The 19,038-nt window shown below is 41.5% G+C and overlaps 1 protein-coding gene across 3 annotated transcripts in view; it reads right to left on the minus strand.

Moving 5' to 3' along the window:
• The window catches only part of PARVB (parvin beta), a 98,726-nt gene that overhangs the window by 30,130 nt on the left and 49,558 nt on the right, over positions 1–19,038 (minus strand). For all 3 annotated transcript variants that reach the window (XM_075121360.1, XM_048825152.2, XM_048825159.2), the window contains exons 4-6: positions 12,536–12,638; positions 6,779–6,919; positions 5,062–5,177 (exon numbers count right to left, since the gene is read on the minus strand). In XM_075121360.1, the coding sequence (XP_074977461.1) occupies positions 5,062–5,177; positions 6,779–6,919; positions 12,536–12,638 (360 nt within the window). The remainder of the gene's footprint in view (positions 1–5,061; positions 5,178–6,778; positions 6,920–12,535; positions 12,639–19,038) is intronic.

Raw genomic sequence — 19,038 nt, forward strand, 5'->3', positions numbered from 1 at the left:
CACTCTAGGGCCTAGCCCTGTGCTGTAGTGAGGGCATCTGTCCCACTGTGTCTAAAGAACACATCAAAACCACTTCATGAATACATCCGATTCTGCACCCATCAGGCAGCTAAAGGATTACTGCCTGGATGGTCTAATAATGTAAGATGGGATGACCACAGGGATGGACAAATAAGGAATTCTGAGTGAGTGCCAACACTGAGTGCTAAGCAACGGCTGACTTGTTTCCAGCCCATTGTTCCTCTGCTCTGCTTCCTAGATGGGCTTCCGCAGCCACCAACCACTTTACAGCCCAGAGGCAGGAAGCAATAGCTGTGAGTGAATGAATTCAGAAAGTAAAGCTGGTGAATAATGGGTCTTAAATGTGAAAAAGGAAGAAGAACAGAAGTGAATCCTGCTCCTGGGTTGGCTGGAAACAGTTACTGGAGGGAAAAGTGCTGATTTTTAGGAGCTGAGCATGCTGGTCCTACAGCAGTTTTGGAACCTAGTCCCATGGACCTGGCCAGCCCAGACACAAGTGATCAAGGTTTGGTCCTGACCCTTTACACTGCAGTCACTGAATAGACTTATTTTTCCATGAACACCACATACGTTCCTCATCTCCGGGCTTTGACTTGGGACTCCAGCTGTTGGAGGATTATTTCAGTGATACCCCAAAAATCTTTTAGTAGCACTGAGGCCAGATGTGCTGCACATTTGTGACATTAAGTGGACTAGGAGAGAGATGGACTCTCTAGGTAAGCCTTGAATATAATCCCACAGAAACTATGCACAGTGGACTTAAGCACTGTCATTATGATGATTTATGAATAAGTCTTTCTATATTCTTCTGATTTAAAATAGTGCTCTATTATAAAAAAATTAACTGATGTGAATTTATCTTTCAAATGAAAGTTAAAACTCAGGAGGGGGAAGTCAGCTGGGAGCAAACCCTCAGGATTTTCAGTTTTCTGCTTTAGGCAAGTACATCCAGGGTTTCCTCTTTTTTTGAGGGGGGGGTCGGGGGTTGAGTGCTGAACAACTCAACTACTAAAGCTGCTCAGCAATGCAACCTTAGCCCTGCTAACTCAGTATCCGAGGCAGCCACTTATAGGGTCATACAAAACAACAAGTTAACTTGAGCTCAAGACTTCATGAGTAACTGCAAAAGTCAGATTGTCATGCTAAAAACAGTTTATATTTCATAGGCAAAGCATTTAAAAAAGAGATAAAATAAAATACCACTGGTCAATTTCAAGAGGCAATACATACTGATTTTGCAACAACCCACCCTGAAGTTAGACACACTGCCATCTTGTGGAGTCTGTCACAATACAGTTATTAAGTAGCAAGCATACATTTATGCTGTACTAATTTCTCTGGCATGTGAAATACATTTCTTGCTATGTGTGGTACAGAGATTATAGTTCTTCCTGCAAAGAGAGAGAAAGCAGAAAGACCTGTTTTAAACATAAAGTTGCATTCTGCGTATACAGTGCAGCATGCACTCAAAAGTCTATGAGGTATAAACCCAGATCAAATTGCACAGATTTTCCAGTTCCTACATGTCCTCACCTTTAACTGAATAACTGAATCCAGACAGCATGGGAAAGCATTAGCCTCTCCCCTAAAATCCAAATCAATGTTTTAAAGAAACGGTAGAAAGGGCATTACATCTTTCAGGACCTGCATAGACTACTTGCTCTCACCTGCAGCATGGTGCTATGGTAAATTTGTTTTATTTTATTGAGCAGGCTCATAGAAACCAGAGAAGAAAAAGACCTATTAGATCACTGAGGGGCTTCCAGGTTATTTGTTGTTAATAATTCGCACTATTGTAGAGTTTTCACCCATAGATCAAAGTGCTTCATCAACGTGGATATGTTATCCCCATCTAAAACCTGGGGACATTGAGAAATAAGGAAGGTAAGGCAGGATTTTCAGAGACACTGACCTCAGTTGTAGCTGTGAGTGCTCAGCATCTCAGAAAACAAATAATCAGGCCCTAGGTGACCTGCCCAAAGTCACATAGCAAAAGCCAGGAACCGAACCTGACTCCTAGTCCCATGCTTTATACAGTTGACCATGTTCTCTCCCTAGGGAAGCTACTGCAGGTTTACCTTGCAGACCTCTGAACCAGCCGTGTAAATGCCAGGAATTCTACTCTAATCCAATCCACTCACACTTTTAGCCTTAAACAAGGCAAAACACTTCTATAAGGGATCCCACATCCCTAAGACACCAGGCACAAATGAGTACATTTACCCACAGAAGTCCAAACACTATGGCTGGAATTATTTAGATATTTTTTAAAAAAAAAAAACTGAAAAAAACACACCATTGAAAAAAACAGCAAATGTAGTAATAAAGAAAAGAAAAGAAGCTAACTTACAGCAGAATTTAAAAACAAAACAAAAAACAAACACTGGAAATACATATAGGATTTTTTTAAAAGTAGAAACTGGCAGGTTATTAAATTAACACCACTATGGAAACAGGCAGAGGTTAAAAAAGTAATAATTAAATGAAACCAAATCATCAAGTTGTGAATTAACCCGGTCTATGTAACCTCATCATCTTATCCCTGCTACCCTCACCCTTCCTGCCATTTCTCCCTCCTATTGTTTGTTAGAACTTTTCTATATTGGAAATGGCGAGCCAGTTTAAGTGAGACCTTGTCTACACCACAAATGCTTTCCCAGTATATCTATATTGGCAGAGTCCCCTAAGGAAGACACAGCTTATGCTGACAGAAGGCATTTTTCGGCCAGCTTAGTAACACCACCTCCCTAAAGGACATTAGCTATGTTGACAGAAGCCCTCTTCTGTCAACATCAGGGGTTGTGCCAGCATAGCTATGTTGGCTAGGAGGTGTGGTTTTTTTCACATCTCTGACCAACATTGCTATTCTGACCAAAAAAAAAAAAATCTGTCAAAGAGACCCAGCCTAAATCAATTTAAAGCTGATTTAGTTAACCCATGCAAAATTCCAAAGTGGACATACTTAGGCCAGGTCTAAACTACGAAGTTCTGTTAGCATACTTAAATTGGTTGGGGTGTGAAAACAAAAAACAAAAAAAAAACCCAAACATCCTCTAGCCACTTATAGCTATGCCAACTAATCCCCCAGTGTAGATACAGCTATATCAACAGAAGAGGGCTTCTGTTGACATAGCTAATATGATCTGGGGAGGTGGTGTTACTATGCCAACAGAAAAATTCCTTCTGTTGCTGTAAGATGTGTCTACACTAGGGGGCTCTGCTGGTACTGCTTTACCGGCAAAGCATTTGTCATGTAGAAAAGGCTTCAAACAAATAAGGCTTATGTTGGTAAATTACGAAACTAAGCTAAGCCAATTTTAAGCAAGGGTTAAACTAGTTTAACTGAGTCTACATTAGGGGTTTGCATCAGCTGAACTAATTCAAGGTAAGACTTTTCTAAGGGGTAAAAATGTCGAAAGTGCCTAAGCGATTTAAGAGTTTAAGTCCCACTGACTGTCACTTCTCGCATCTTTTCTTAAATGAAGGTCAAATTCTGGAGAAGGTTACATACTCCAATCACTTTCCATGATGTTCAGTGATCCCCTTGAATGCATATAAAAGTGTTTGCAGGATCAGGGGAGGGGCCATCTATTACCCTGTTTCTACAGCACCTCGTCTAATGGGGCTCTGATTGTTACTGGGGCCTCTCGGCAATACAATGCAGACAATACATTATTATTATTAATATGTATTATTTAAAATGTTATCAATGCTGACACATGCTTTAAAAACTGACACGTTATTGAACTGGTATATATTTCCTTAAGACTGAATCACGTACAAGTTCAACTACAAATATTTTACACCTCACTCAAACTCTTAAAATACAGGATAGTATACTGTATTTTAAAATATTACAGGATAGTAGCAGCAGGATAGTAAATATAAAGAAGTTTCTCAGTAAAGTGACATACATAGATAGTGCGCACACGTACATACACACATCCCCCTTCTCCCTCCACGGTAGGTCTACACTGCAGCTGGGAGTGTGCAGAATCATGCTAGCTCCGCCCAATCTAAGACTGTACTCCTGAAATGAATCCTACTACAGCAGGGGTGACCTCACACTACCTGCCAAATCCACAGTCAATGCCGTCAGCTGTGCATACGTTACAACCGCATGGACCATCACACTGAACATTTAAAGCAGGACATGAGAAAGCAGCCAGCCAGAAGTAGTCTTGGATTGGTAGGACAGTAGTTGTACAGGACCCATTTTAGGGCTTTTGCAGCTTCATCGGCCAGAGAGAACCATGTGGCCCAGGTGAAGAGTGAATGAGTTATGATGGAAACTGAGACAAAAAACAAGAGTGAGAATGCCCTGCAGTAGCAAAATGCTCTTTGTGGACCATGAGAAATGGGCAAAAAAGCCAGGACCAGGCAGCAAAGACAGAAAGGACTGTTGCAATGTCTAGAGCAGGAGATTAGAAGTCAGGGTCTAATCCCATCTCTCTAATTGAGCAGAGCAAACAGAGGAACGGAGCTGTGAATGACCATGATCAAGGTCAAAATGCAGAACCAAAGGAACCAGAGTGTCACAACTGACATGACGAACTGGACCCTGGGAAACACAACGGGCTTCCAAAAAACAGATTCTAAACCTCTCCCCAGATCCTGGTGTTGTTTCTGTTTGAATGGTTCCCTCTTCAACGAGCAGGAGGTAACAATAATTTACCTTTAGTAAAAAGCCAACAAATGGAGCTCTCTGACATGCAAATTCCATTATACACTACTAATTTTTTTGTATGACAATAGCAACTGGAGGCCCCGACCATTATTAGGGATGTATTGTTCTAGGTACCTTGTGAACACATCATAAAGGATTGTAAGATTCATAGATTCTGAGGCCAGAAGGGAACACTGTGACCATCCACTCTGGCCTCCTGAATACCACAGGGGAGGGCTTAGCTAAATAACTAAGAAAGAGATGGGGCTGGGGGGGGGTGGGGGTGGGGGGGAGGTTGCAGCATATAAGATGAGTGATCAGGGTGATGGATGGCAGCCATTATGACACAACTATACTTGGGAGTTCATACTTACCCTTACAACTACCACTTGCACAGAAACGTGCTCAGGAAGTCGGATGGGAGCCCGGAAATGCATGGCCAAAGCTACCAGAAGGTGGAGAATGGAAATTAGATTCTTGCCATGGATTGCTGAAGTAAAAAACACAAGTCGAAAACAGATTTTAAACAACCAGCCTTTAGGGGGTGGAAAAAAAGGTTGAAAAACTTTATTGGTTAGCAAGGCAACACTTTAGGCCTTTCACATAATGATCTCAAAACAATTTTACAAACAATAAGAATTCAATTCACCTGTGTCCACTGGTGAAATATTATCCCCACTTTACAGATATGGTAACAGAGGGGAACCGATTGACCAAAGTCACAAAACAAGTCAAAAGTAGAGCCAGGTGTTGAAACCAGACCAGTGCCCAGATCATCCCTCTCCTCAGGGAGGAGTAAAGGACCTGAGGGAGCATATTACATGTACTAACCGTGTACAGTAGTTAGGTGTATGCACAGCCTCAGAACTACAGCTGAGTCGATCAACAAAGTAGTGCATATTCATAAAAGTCACCACAGAAGTACAGAATTGCATTGGCTATTAAAGTGAATTAGCACAACTCCTCGAGCAAGTTCAGATATGCTCAACTGTATTAAATCAGACCTACACTTGAGAATGCCCACCCGGAATACATCTGTAGCAAAATTAAACAGGCTATGGTGTTCCTGTTTATAAGCCACATTAACATGGTTCACTCCCTGGGTGGAAACACATCACAAATTCTTTTGTAGATAAAGGGCCACACTTTAAAGGGATGTTCTTTCTGCTTACTCCATCAGAAATAGTATCTCTAAACAGGTTTCAGAGCGGTAGCCGTGTTAGTCTGTATCAGCAAAAACAACAAGGAGTCCTTGTGGCACCTTAAAGACTAACAAATTTATTTGGGCATAAGCTTTCATGGGCTAAAACCCACTTCATCAGATGCATGGAGTGGAAAATACAGTAGAGAGGTATAAATACACAGCATATGAAAAGATGGGAGCTGCCTTACCAAGTGGAGGGGTCACTTTTGTAGTGCTAATGAGTTCAATGTAATCAAGGTGGCCCATTTCAAACAGTTGACAAGAAGGTGTGAGTATCAGCAGGGGGAAAAATTAGTGTTTGCATCTTTTCATATGCTGTGTATTTATACCTCTCTACTGTATTTTCCACTCCATGCATCTGATGAAGTGGGTTTTAGCTCACAAAAGCTTATGCCCAAATAAATTTGTTAGTCTCTAAGGTACCACAAGGACTCCTCGTTGTTTTGGTCTCTAAACTGGACATCCTAGAATGAATGAATGGGTCCAAGCTCTTAAGTCTCTATCTTGAGAGGCTAACAAGTTTCTCAGATCTATAGAGATTCAGCAAATAATGTTTTAATGATAATATATGCTTAAAGAAATGACACACTACAAGAAGACCAATTATGACATAACCCTCCTCATCTGAAGGAGTTCGAACCAGAGCTATAGAGGTAGGAGGGTATATGGTATAACAACAACCTTCTCATGCTATATATATGGACTACACATATACATTACTATTAGTAGTCTGTAAAAACACTGCAGCACAGAATATGTGATCAAGTTATTGGTTACCAGGATGGATGCTGCATTTCTGAAATGGGCAGCAGAAAATCATTTCCTCTGCATTCATGAACATGACACAGTCTCACTTCAAAGCAGACTTTTTTGCACATGGCACTTACAGTCGACATTCCATTTGATTGTCCAGCCGTGGGGTCGGAGTAAATCATGGACAGCTTCCAGAACTGTCTGCAGCTTTTGCTTCTGACCAATTTCAGACTGTGTCACTTCTGCCACATTCAATTTACGGTCAGCCAGCTTTTCTGCATTTAAACAAACAAACAAACAAACAAACAAAGAAAGCAGGACTTGTTAGACAAGCATAGGGGAGAGCACAGGACTCCTGGATTCTAATCCCCAGATCTGTCACCTTGGACAAGTAACCCACCTGTGAAATGGGAATATTTACCTTCCAAACTTCACAGTGATGTTTTCCAGTAACTTCAGTGTTTGGTAAGACACAGAGACCCTTAGTTAGTAGTATTTTAGAAGTGTTATATTATAATAATTTTCACAAGGGTACAACAAAAATTTTGCTGTTGTACCTTCCTTTTTCCTCCCCTATAGGTAAATGAGTTCAACACAATAAGGCCTTGTCTGCACAAGAAAGTTGCAACACTTTGACTAAAGGTCTGATTTTGTTAAACTGGTGCAAAAGGCTGCGTGGACACTCTTATTTTGGTTGAAACCTGAGTTATTTCAGTTTAGCTGAAGTCAGTTAAGAGTCGGTTTAAGCTAAACCTAAGGCTATGGCTACACTAGAGAGCTTACAGCGGTTCAGCTGTACAGATGCAGCTGCACCGTTGTGAGCTCCCTAGAGTAGCCGCACTAAGCCAATTGGAGAGAGCTCTCCATCGGCTTAATTAATCCACCCCCAACGAGCAGCAGTAGCTAGGTCAGTGGGAGAAGCTCCACCAACATAGCGCTGTCCTCACCAGTGCTTAGGTCAGTGTAACTTGTGTCGCTCAGAGGGATGGCTTATTCACACCTCTGAGTGACATAAGTTACACCAACATAATTGATAGTGTAGACACAGCCTAAGTAGGCCAACTCTTAAACCAAAATAAACTTTTACACAGTGGTTTATACTGGTTTAACTGAATTGGTTTAAAAATAGATTTAAGTTAAACAAGTATAACTTTCTCATATAGACAAGGCGTAAGTCAATTGGTTGTTGTTTTTTTGTTTGGTTGGTTTTGTTTTGTTTTAACCAGTGGACAAGGCACAGCAAGTTTTGGTAAAAATCACAGATATTCCTAACATTTGGGATTCCTCAATAGTTCATCTGAACTATTCCCCCAGAACCACACACTAGTGTTTCTCCTTACCCCTCCCCCCTCAAGCCAATGAACTTGCAGTTGAGCTACCTCTATCTACTCTTCCTCAAACTGGTGGGGGGTGAGGCAAGGAGACCAAGCTGTCCTCCAATAAGCTGTACAGCAAAGGGAGGAGCTGGTACCTTCTCTTCCCTTCCTCAGGCCAGGGGAAGAATGGCCAGCTCACTCGATACCCAGCTAGAACATATTTTTAGGGGTGAAAGCCTCACATCCAATGGAAGTGAATTTTTTGTCATACACCTCCCTTGTTATTGATCACCTTTTAGTGCACAAGTTAGGGATCGGGTGTATTGACAGCCCAGCAAATAGGGATTTTGCTAATCTTTCATGCTGACACTATGTATATCATGGCATCTCAGTGGCAATACTTATCATCTTGATCAAATTCTGCAAACGAGGTTCAGCTTCTAAATAAGTCCATCACCCATTTGCTAATCTGCCACTCTGGGTGGCTTCAGAATTCTCCAGATGACAAGTTCCGATTTTCACCTGTCATACATCCTCTAAGGAATCTGAATTCTGTTCTTAAATCTCGGAGCATCTTTCACATGAATGAAACAATAACAATCACGCAGTGCACGAAGTTGAAGGAACCTACTTTATGAGCCTCTTGTGCATGCAAAAGGGTGAAATGAAGGGTCAACTTTGCTCACATATTGTGAGACCCCAACCAAAAGAAGCTCCTCCAGTGCCACATACTTCATTACCTCTTGCTGTGTCACTAGTACAAGACATTTAGCCTCAACGATGCAATGGCTATGGCTAAAGCAGTCAAGAAGCCTTGACTAGAGCACGAGATGGAGCCCAGTTGTGATGACTGTGGTTCTCCTGTGAAGAAGAGGCAGGCTTGCATGCTAGAAGATGCGGGAAAAGGCAACTCGGCAAGGATTCTGCAAACTCATACATGCATAATTTTACTCACAAGACCTCCCACTGAGTTCAACAAAGCTATGCACATGCATAAAGTTAAGCACATGGGTTTGTCTACACGTACAGCGCTGCAGCAGTGCAGCCTCGCTGCTGTCACACTTTAGTGAAGAGCTTCTCCCATCGGCATAGTTCATCCACCTCTCAGAGGCGGCAGCTTCTCCTGTCGACATAGTGCTGTCTACACCGGGGGTTAGCTCGGTATCACTACATCGCCCAAGTGTGGGGATTTTTCACACCCCTGAGCGACAGTTATACTGATGTAAGTTCGTAGCGTAGACCCGGCCTAAATGTTTGCAGAGTTGGAGTTTACGTGTGCCACTGTGCCCTCAATAGAAGGTCACTGATTTGTATAAACTCTCCCTATGAGGAACACCCACCTCGGATTATTTAGTACAGCGCCACTTGCTACAGCAACAACGTGTGTAAGGGAGAGCAGAGACCATACTTCTGCCCTTTTATTATCCCTTGCAACTAGTTGGGAGCCACACACCAGAAATTTCCATAAGCAGAGAATTCCCAGTTTCTCACCATTGACCCATGCCAGCTCCCCAGCATGCTGAAACTGACTCCTAGAGAATGGACAGCACACCACAATTATTCTGAAGTGCTGTCCAAGCAACACACTTTGTAGGAAGGAGCACCTCGGGATAAAAATGGTTGGCTGGGGCACCCTACGTGGAGGGATCCTTGCCAAAACTTTTGATTTATACTAACATGTCTGAATGCTTGTTATTCTAAATTGCTGTGGCTGAAGACCATTGGCTAGGAAGGAATTCTATAGAAACAACATAGTCTATTGAATGCAACCGCCAATCCACAGCCATTTGCACTTGTGCAAACACCTTCAGCTAAGAGGTACCCCCACCTTCAGTCATAGCCTGACCAGCCAGTGTTTAAAGCTCCCCCATTTTAAGTCATGCATTCTGCTTCTCAGTGCTCTAGAAAAGCTGATTACAGAAAGCTACCTTTAATAGAAGCAATGGAGTCTGGTCAATTAGGAAACAAAAAAAAATTATAACTATTTTATATCAATCTTTCCAGACAATGTTCCTCACAAAAAAGTGTTGATATATGACACGCTGGGACGAGGATGTGGACAGACAAATTACTTCAGAGGAATAGGGTTTGATGTGGAAAAGAGGACCAGCAACCTCAGTCTGTAGCACTAAAAAAGAAAAATTATTTAAAATACTGTTTCAATGGCCCCAACCATACAAACACTTAGACCAAAGTCAAAAAATAGAGAAAGACTGAATGGGGGGAAACGTTGGAGAAACTGGCGAAAAAGGAGATTTCATGCATATATGGTGGACATGTCCAGTCATTAGAGAATATCGGGATGCAATTTGTAACCAAATATCACAAATGGTTGAATATTTATTACCAAATGATCCTTTGGTAATCCTCCTGGGGCTTCTTAGGGGATATGGTCACACAAAGGAAACATCAGTGCTGGAACTAGGGGTGCTGGGGGTGCTGCCACAACCCCTGGCTTGAAGTGGTTTCCATTATGTACAGGGTTTGCAGTTTGGTTCTATGGATCTCAGCACCCCCACTATACAAATTGTTCCAGCACCCCTGAAAGGAAATGAAGAATTAATCTCTCATCTGCTAGTAGCTGCTTGGCCATTGCTAGCTTCTCATTGGAAAAAGAAAAATAGACCAACCACTGAGGAATGGTTCCAAAATTAATTATATATAAATATAAGAGGTTGTGGTTCTGGAAAAATTGACACACTGATTACGTGCCCAGCAAAATAGACAGGGGACAGATAGTCACTTAAATATTGGGTTACTTTTTATTCAGTATTCAGAGTTCACCTGCAAAAAGAAAAGAAGCTCCTAGCACAACTATCCAACTGTTTTTTGTTTTTTGTTTTTTTTTAATATTAATATTTGAGAGAGATACCTGGTCTGTTAACTACATGTGCATAGAGATTTCACTCCATTTCATAAAGTCACTAGAAGCAACACAGGTATTGTAATGATGGTCACTCTGTAATATGGTAACACCCTGTTAGCTAGGAAAGAGCTAGTGACTATATTCCTAGATAGCGTCTCTTTACACAAAAGCTAATTGTTGTAATGTTTGTTTTGTTTCTGACATTTACAGGACAAGGATCTGTAAACTTGTTAAAACTTCCTAAATAAATAGTTTAAAAAAAATTTAGAAAGCTCTCCTCCCATTTTATTGAGCTCCCACAAGCTGTGTTTTGAGGAGTTTTCATTGCATAATAAAGCCGTTACTGTTAATCAATGTTTAAAAGATTTTGTGAATGTTTACTGGAACATTGTGGGGCTCTTTCTAAGTGGCACATGGGGGAAACTCAGAAAACAGCATCCATAAAGCCTAATGAAATTAGCATAATTGAAACCCCTCACTCCAGCCCCTCCAGATCACTGAAAACGTTCCATGGGCAGTCACTCTCAATCTGTGGCTCACAAGAATTAAGGAAACTATGAGCCTGTTTCTCTAGCATGTCTCTGATCTTCTACTACTTGAAGCTCTGAGGCTTGGTCTACAATATCACTTTTTTCGGTAAATCTTTTGTCAGTCAGGTTTGAAAAACACACACCCAGGACCAACACAAATTTCACCGACAAAAGTGCTCGTGTGGACAGCGCTATGTCGACAGGAGAGGTCTCTCCTGCTGGCAAAGAGCGGCTGCACGGGAGACCTTACAGAAGCACAGCTGTAGTGGTACAGCAGTGCCGCTAGAAAGTCTGTAGCGCAGATATAGCCTACGTCTCTCCATGGGGTGCTTCTAGCTTATGAACCACTGCATTGATTCCTGCAGCACCTCCTCTGAGACACAAAGGATTCTGGGTAGAAGCTATTAGGGGACAATGGTTGCAAATGGAGAAGTGAAGGTGTAAGGGGGATGCCGAGTGATAGATAGAATAACTATTTACTTAACCTACTGATTGACTGAAGATCCTCTCTCCCCCAAACCCAAGACACGTGTAAGGGCACAGTGTGTGTACCCCACTCATGCCACATCGTACAAAGTTAATTTTTGAAAGAGCGTCCAGTCTGACCTGAAAGATGAACCATTATAATTTATGAAATGGATTGCTCTCAGCCCAAAGACTTTCAAAAGTGGACACACTAGATCTAAAGTTAGGCCAGTTTCACTTTGATTGACCAAGGTTAGCACATGTCTCCTCCCCCGCATTTCATCTATCTGGGATGTTCTCCTGAGCGGACGGAGTTTAGACATCAGCATGAATCACACATTCTGGGGAGCAGGATTCTCGTCTATTCCAATCCCCTACCTGGTCACATGAACAGAACAGATGGGCAGAAAGATAGGACAGGCTGACGCTGTGCCTGATTGCCAAGGTGGATGGGCTGAATATATGAACCATTATAATTTATTAAATGGATTGCTCTCAGCCCAAAGACTTTCAAAAGTGGACACACTAGATCTAAAGTTGGTGGATGGGCTGAAAGATGAACCATTATAATTTATTAAATGGATTGCCAAGGGGGATGGGCTGAATATTTAACTTTACCAAAGCTGCAGACAGCTAGTCTGTGGGGGGCAACTAGCCATCAAACCAAAGGGGCTGACTTCTTTGCAAAGCCCCCCTTCTGTAGCTTCAACTCACCCAAAAGCTTCTGCAGCACTTGCCCATCATAAAGGTCCTCTTCCAGCTGCTTAACGATGATTCTCTCTTCCACCAGGACATCATTAATCCAGTCAATTAGAACCTGGGAGAATGGAGATGGGAGGCAAGTGTCTAATCACTTAAGTGTGTTACTTGTATCACAAGCAGTGATCAAAGTAAGGACCAGAAACAGGTAACCCTGCATGAATAATCATCTTGTATATTTACTTCCAAACAATAGAGAGCTCAGGTGGTGAAGAGATGCTTCAACTTTTTTGGGAGCCCAGATCTCACAAGAATCCTCTCCCTCTCTAGAGCCAGTCAGTAATAGGTGATGAAAATATACAGCTCACTGTCATCTATTATTCCATTCAGATCCTTTTGCTCCCAAAACACAGGCTACCACTACTTGAGCTAAATCTCTGTTATATGTAATTAATACAGTATTGCGCTTTAAAAAGATCTCTAAACCAGTCAGAAAGACCTGAGCACAGCAGAGCAGCAGTATATATACACACTAAACAGTATTTTACAACTGTTTGGCCATTGGCCAGACAGGAACGGGTGTTTTACAAAGGCAATAAGCTCTAGCTCCTACTATAGGCTAAACAGGCTCCCTGAAGAATAATCCTAGTCCTTTATCAACCCAAGCAATAAATGGATGAGAAGTTGCTTGACCAGATAGCAAGTGTGAAAAATCAGGACACTTCTGGAGGAGAGGGCGGGAGGCAATAGTTGCATATATAAGACAAAGCCCCTAATACTGGGAGTCTGGTGACCTGAATGAGACTTTACATAGTGCACCCACAGCACAATATAGACAGACAGAGTAGTGTGGAACCAAAATGCTAGTCAGCTGGGCCAGTCTGGCAGTCACTCTGTACTGTGCGTGACAGGTCCCATATGCTAAATTAGATTAACTATAAAACCTTGCATGTGCTAACTGAAGCAGGAAGGAGCATAAAGAATCTTTTAAAAAAGGAACAATATTAAGTTTGTCAAGCCCCAGAAATAACCCCCTTAAAAGTAACAGGCAAAACAGTGAAATGTCTTTGTTTAGTTGGCATTAGCATGGGAAAAAAGTAGTTCATCACTTGTTTTACTCCAGTTGACTATGTTAAGCTCTCTATATTAAAGTACATTTTGCTGAAGTAATGTAATTTTTGTAATAAGAGACCTTGCTTTCTGCTATTAAATCTTTGCTTATAAGTGGAGAGGCAGTATTGCCAACCTCAAGTCTTCAAAAACCATGAGTCAGGGCCCCCAAAAATCATGAGAATGGCTTAAAAATCATAAGGTTTTAAATGTTATATATACAAAATTGTGGATTCCATTGATTTGCTTTCTGGTTAGAATCCACATTTCCACCTTTTCTCCACAACCATGAGCTTTTGGATCTTACTTTGTTTTTCTACATGCAAGCTGAGATTTTTATGTAATCCTGCGATGACAGGAGCTGGGCTTAAAAAACAAATACTGCAAGACTTGTGACAAAAATCACAAGAGTCAGCAACACTGGGAGAAACAGGCATTTCGGGTGTGCTGGTTACAAGGTGTATTTGGCTAATTTATACAAGTTAGTGAGGTTCAGCTGTATTAAGCTACTGCACAGCAGCAGAGACACACACTTAGGGCTTGTCTACATGGGGCCAGCAAAGTGCGCCAGAGAGATGTAATTGGTAAAGCACACTAATGTGCTGCACTCTAATTGCCCCACGTAGACATGGCTGGCATGCTGTAAAAGGTACCTAGCTCATGTTAACACAAAATAGGCACCTTTTAGGGCAGGGGTCTAAAATGTAAGGTGTGCCAGCAGGATCTACATGGGCCAGTTAAAGTGCAGCACATTAGAACGCTTTAAAAAAAAAAAACACACACCCTTCTAGGGTGCTTTGCCAGTGCCATGTAGACAAGTCCTTAATATTCATAAATCGCTTTGAGATCTTTATACATGTGCACCTCTAACATGATTCTTAAAGGTCTCCATGATACTGTAGAAATTAACAGAGCTACTAAAATCAGGGCTAAAAAAAGAGCACAATTTTTCACAAGTTTCAGCTGGACAACATAGCAAGCCCTTGACTCAGGGTGAACTGGGATAGGTTTGCGGGTATGAACATCACATCTGCCCTTTGCTTTAAGCTGCCTGGAAGCAAACGAAACTTGGTAATAAAAAGAATGCTCTACAAGTCTTTTTTTTTTTTTTTTTAATTAAAAATGTTTTGAACAGATTTCCATGAGACAATAGCAGCAGCTCTTTAATGCTGTGCAGGATATAAGCACATGACTAAAGAGACTCATGTGTAATGTATTTTTCAATGGGGGGGGGGGGCAGGAGGGAGATAGAGTTTAAAGGCATCTGATGACTGAGTGCTCTGCAATAGTTTAGACATTGCTCCTCTGTGAGTTCATAAAGAAGCTACGTGTATCTGCTTTGTCATTCACTCCAGCCAAGCAAACATCACTTCCTCAAAGTATACAATAAAGTGTCCATCCTCTCCTCTGTGCACCACATGTCATAGCCCTTCAGTGATCTCTTCTCAGGCCGTGTCTTGATAGGGGCACCAACCCCTCTGTTCTTCTCCTCGACATTTAGACTGAGATTTTTCAAAAGAGCCTACGGGAGTTAGGCACTCACATCCTCTTAGTTTTCAACATGAACTAGGTGCCCTACTGCCTTAGGCTCTTTTGACAATCCCAGCCATTGTCAGCTGGCCAAAGATTACACCCAGCCAAGGCAGAGTAAGTGGGGTGCAACCTGTGTAGAAGAGTTTGGAAGGCATTGCACAATAGGGCAGTGCATGTGACCAGAGCAGCCCTTGCAGACTAGGTCAAGGAACTAACTTATAGCTCTTTTCTGGGGGCAGCAGGGCAGTACAGTCTCGTTGGTAAGGGGGAGAACGAGGTTACAGTCGTTTTTTAAGGTAGGAAGGAGCCATTACAGTGAAAGGAAGAGAAGAAGGAAATGGGGATTGGGTGGGAGAGGAAGACAGGCCTCCTTTAGCATTACAGACCGTTCACTAACTCCAGTAAAAAGCAACTCCCAATTAACTAGATACTTTCTTGTCTCAGATGGTAAAATAGAGATATTGTAGCCTCTTCCTGAACTACATCACCTTGATAACTGTTGGACAGCAATAGAAAATGTTTAGCGAGAAAGAAGCCATAAAGAAATACACGGTTAGCATCATTCCTTAAAAGAAGAAGGCCAGATTTCTTTTTTCTTTTTTTAAGTGCATTTAGAGCCTGAATGAAGTGGTTAGAGTTTCAAATGTGCAAAAGTTCTCAGCCCACAGCAGCTTCCATTGGAACAATGGCAATTTTTGGGTGCTAAGCTCTTTAAAATCTAGCACAAAAGATTGTGACTGAAGTTACTTCATCACCTTTCTCGTATCACAATAGTGACAGAGAAGAGATTGAGAGAGAGAGACCATGGGTAAACAGATTTCAAAAGGATCTATGTGAATTAGGAGCACCAAGCACCATTTTCAAAATAGGAACCTAAATCCCATTGACTTCCCAAGTCACTTAAGTACTTTGGAAAATGTTACCCTATGTAAGGAGTTAAAGTTACAGCACTCACAGTTTAAATTTAGAATAAAAAAGACCTCTTGGCAAAAACACATAAAGGAGAGAGAGAAATAAAACAAGGACTAGTTGGCAGGTTTCTAAAAAAATTAATACAATGGCTACATTTGAAAAGGGGGGAAAAGGCAAAAAATGTGAAAACTCATTTAATATGCAGCCCACAATATCAGCCCTCCTAGAGAAAATGATTTTGTAATTAAAAAATAATCCATCTGAACCTTTTTGAAAAAGCCCTCAGAGAATGACAAGAGCTGCAGTTTTCAAAAACCAAAGTTAGCCAGATCGCCCATTGATTTCCTGATTGCAAAAGCTTGTCTTGCTGAGGAAACCTGAAAAAATGCTCTTTGCATTGGATCTTTTTACCTCTTTCAAGAGGAGAAACAGGAGTAATTTGGTTTATTTAAAAGGTACAACAGAGACAGAATTTTTTTCTGATTCATTGCCCACAGAGGCGTAACTCTTCATGTCTTCCAAGTCTCCCATTTACACAAAGACAGACACAATCTAGCGAATTTTCTGTAATAGTTGACTGTTTAAGCAGCTCAATATAGGTTCAGACACAACAAAGCACTTAAGCATGTACTTAACTGAGCATGTGAGTAGTCCCACTGGAGTCAGTGGGAGAATCTGTGTGCTCAAAGTTACATGCATGCTTAAGTGTTTTGTTGGATCAGGGCCTTAAATTCCTAAAAGTGGAATTTCTCTTAAGTGTTCTACAGTATTTGGCTAGTAGCAGTTTTAAAACTGCAATAAAATCAACTCCTCTCCCCACCATCACCTCACCTGCTGCCTCATACAGACAGAGACATATAAAAACAATCTGCAACTGTATCAGATCCCCAGGCACATATATGCATAATAAATTGCATAAACATGCCAGTGGTGCTTTAAATTTTGACACACATATTTATTAAACCACTTTTAGGACAAACTCTTATGTTTGATGTAATGAGCCATGTTTTATTATCGAGTGCTGGGTTGAAAATTGAAATTGCTACAGGCAGAACCCAGAAATAAAATGGTGTGAATATCCTACAAGGAAAAAAAAAATCTGGTCTGCCTGGCTGACTCGTATTATGGACAGGTACGCTCATTTTTTGCGTCAAACTTCACCAGTCCCATAAAGTGCTTTATTAGAAAGGCTGCCTGCCCCAGAACACGTTGAAACTTGTTCAGAGCAAACTTGCAGAGATCAAGGACAAAGAGCCCTAGGTCACCGCTGTTGCAAATAAAGAACACAAAATAAAAACAAAACGAGTACGTAAGAGCACTTGGCACAATGGGAAAGCAGGAAGCCGAGCAAAGAAAGCCAACTCCAAGCAAAAGGTCATTAAAACAAGAGTTGGAAGAGCCTTCCGCAAGAAAATGTGAAAGCATGCAAAAAACAAGAGAGCTTAGCTCACTTTGTGGTTGAGTGTGGAAACTGCTGGTGTAAGTCATGCAGGTCTGCAAGCCTTTTGGCTAAACCTTCAGTGCAGGCTGTTTCTGGACAAGCGTTTTTTTATTTTTAAGACTGAACATCTAGCTTTTTTGAACAAAACTTGCACTGGTTAGTCACATGGTAGGCCTCTGTGAAAACTCGCAAACCCATGCTCAAAGCTCACAGCTTAATGGTTGAAATTTAATGTTTGTCTTCATCAGATCTGACTTACCCAAACTATGCATTTAACCTTGAAGGAGTGAAAACTAAATGAAAATGTTTGTTGAAATCAGGGCTTGACCAAGTATCATTGCTTGGAGCAGGATTCAGTTTAGGAGAGAGTGTTTAAGGTCCAAAACATCTTGCAACATCAGTTGATTTTACAAGGTTTCTGTGTCAAAAATAACTTGAAAGGTTTGGTTGCTGTCGAATCTGAACCTGAAAGGGATAGGTTTCAGGTTTAAATTTGACAACAACAAAATACTCCAAGCTATCTTTGCAAGATTTTGACCCTAAATGGCAAAACCTTGTAAGATCAGCTGATTGTAACTAGGGTGACCAGATGTCCCGATTTTATAGGGACACTCCTGATATTTGGGGCTTTGTCTTATACAGGCACTCTCCAACCTTTGTCCTGATTTTTCACAGTTGCTGTCTGGTCACCCTAATTGTGACAGATGTGAGACCTGGGAAGTGTACGGAGTTCAAACTCCTTCAATTATGCCAGACAGGCATGGACTTTTGAGACAGTAAGTGGGGAATCCCTGAGGAGTGATTAATCCAAATGCCGCAACCCTGGTTGTGCAAAAAAACAGCCTTTTGAAGCTACATCCTGAGGAGAGGGCCATTGACCTGTACCCAGAGACTGGAGATCAAAGGCACAAGAGCTGCATCAAGAAAGAGCTGAACTGACCAATCGGTATCAGTCGGTTTCTGGTTCCCAATTTAAAAACTGACATGAACTTGTAACCAAGGGGCAAAGCCAGTTGTGGGGTTTGAAAGACTGACGCCCACCAGAGCCTTATGTTGGGGTTGGGAATAACCTCTGGTAAGCATTTAGCATGTGTGTAGATTCTTTTATTGTTTTTATAGGTTTTTTCTGTAATGCTTTTGCCCTAAGAATAAATGTAGCTTTGTGAAGGCTTGTTGGTAAATCGGTGTACAGTGTTATAGCCTCTGGAGAAAAAAGTTAATGACAGGTTCTGTACCCTGCTCAGATCTGTTGGAAAAACCACAGGAAGGTGCAGAGGGACTGCAAGCCTAAACCCCCCTGACTAACAGGAGAGAGGCCAGTTCTCCACACCAAGAGAAGTGAGTGCTGGGAAGTCTAAACCTTAAGTGGATGCCATCAAGGAGGGATACCAAAGGTGCAGTTAATCCTGAAACTGTAACACAGATGTTGCAAGATCTCCCTCATCTTGAATGGGGGAAATCTAAGAGAATAGGTGTTTACATGAGATTTTGGATAAAGTTTTCAAAAGTGCTAATTGATTTA

Source organism: Caretta caretta, chromosome 1 (assembly GCF_965140235.1).
Source record: "Caretta caretta isolate rCarCar2 chromosome 1, rCarCar1.hap1, whole genome shotgun sequence".
NCBI classification, from domain to species: domain Eukaryota; kingdom Metazoa; phylum Chordata; order Testudines; family Cheloniidae; genus Caretta; species Caretta caretta.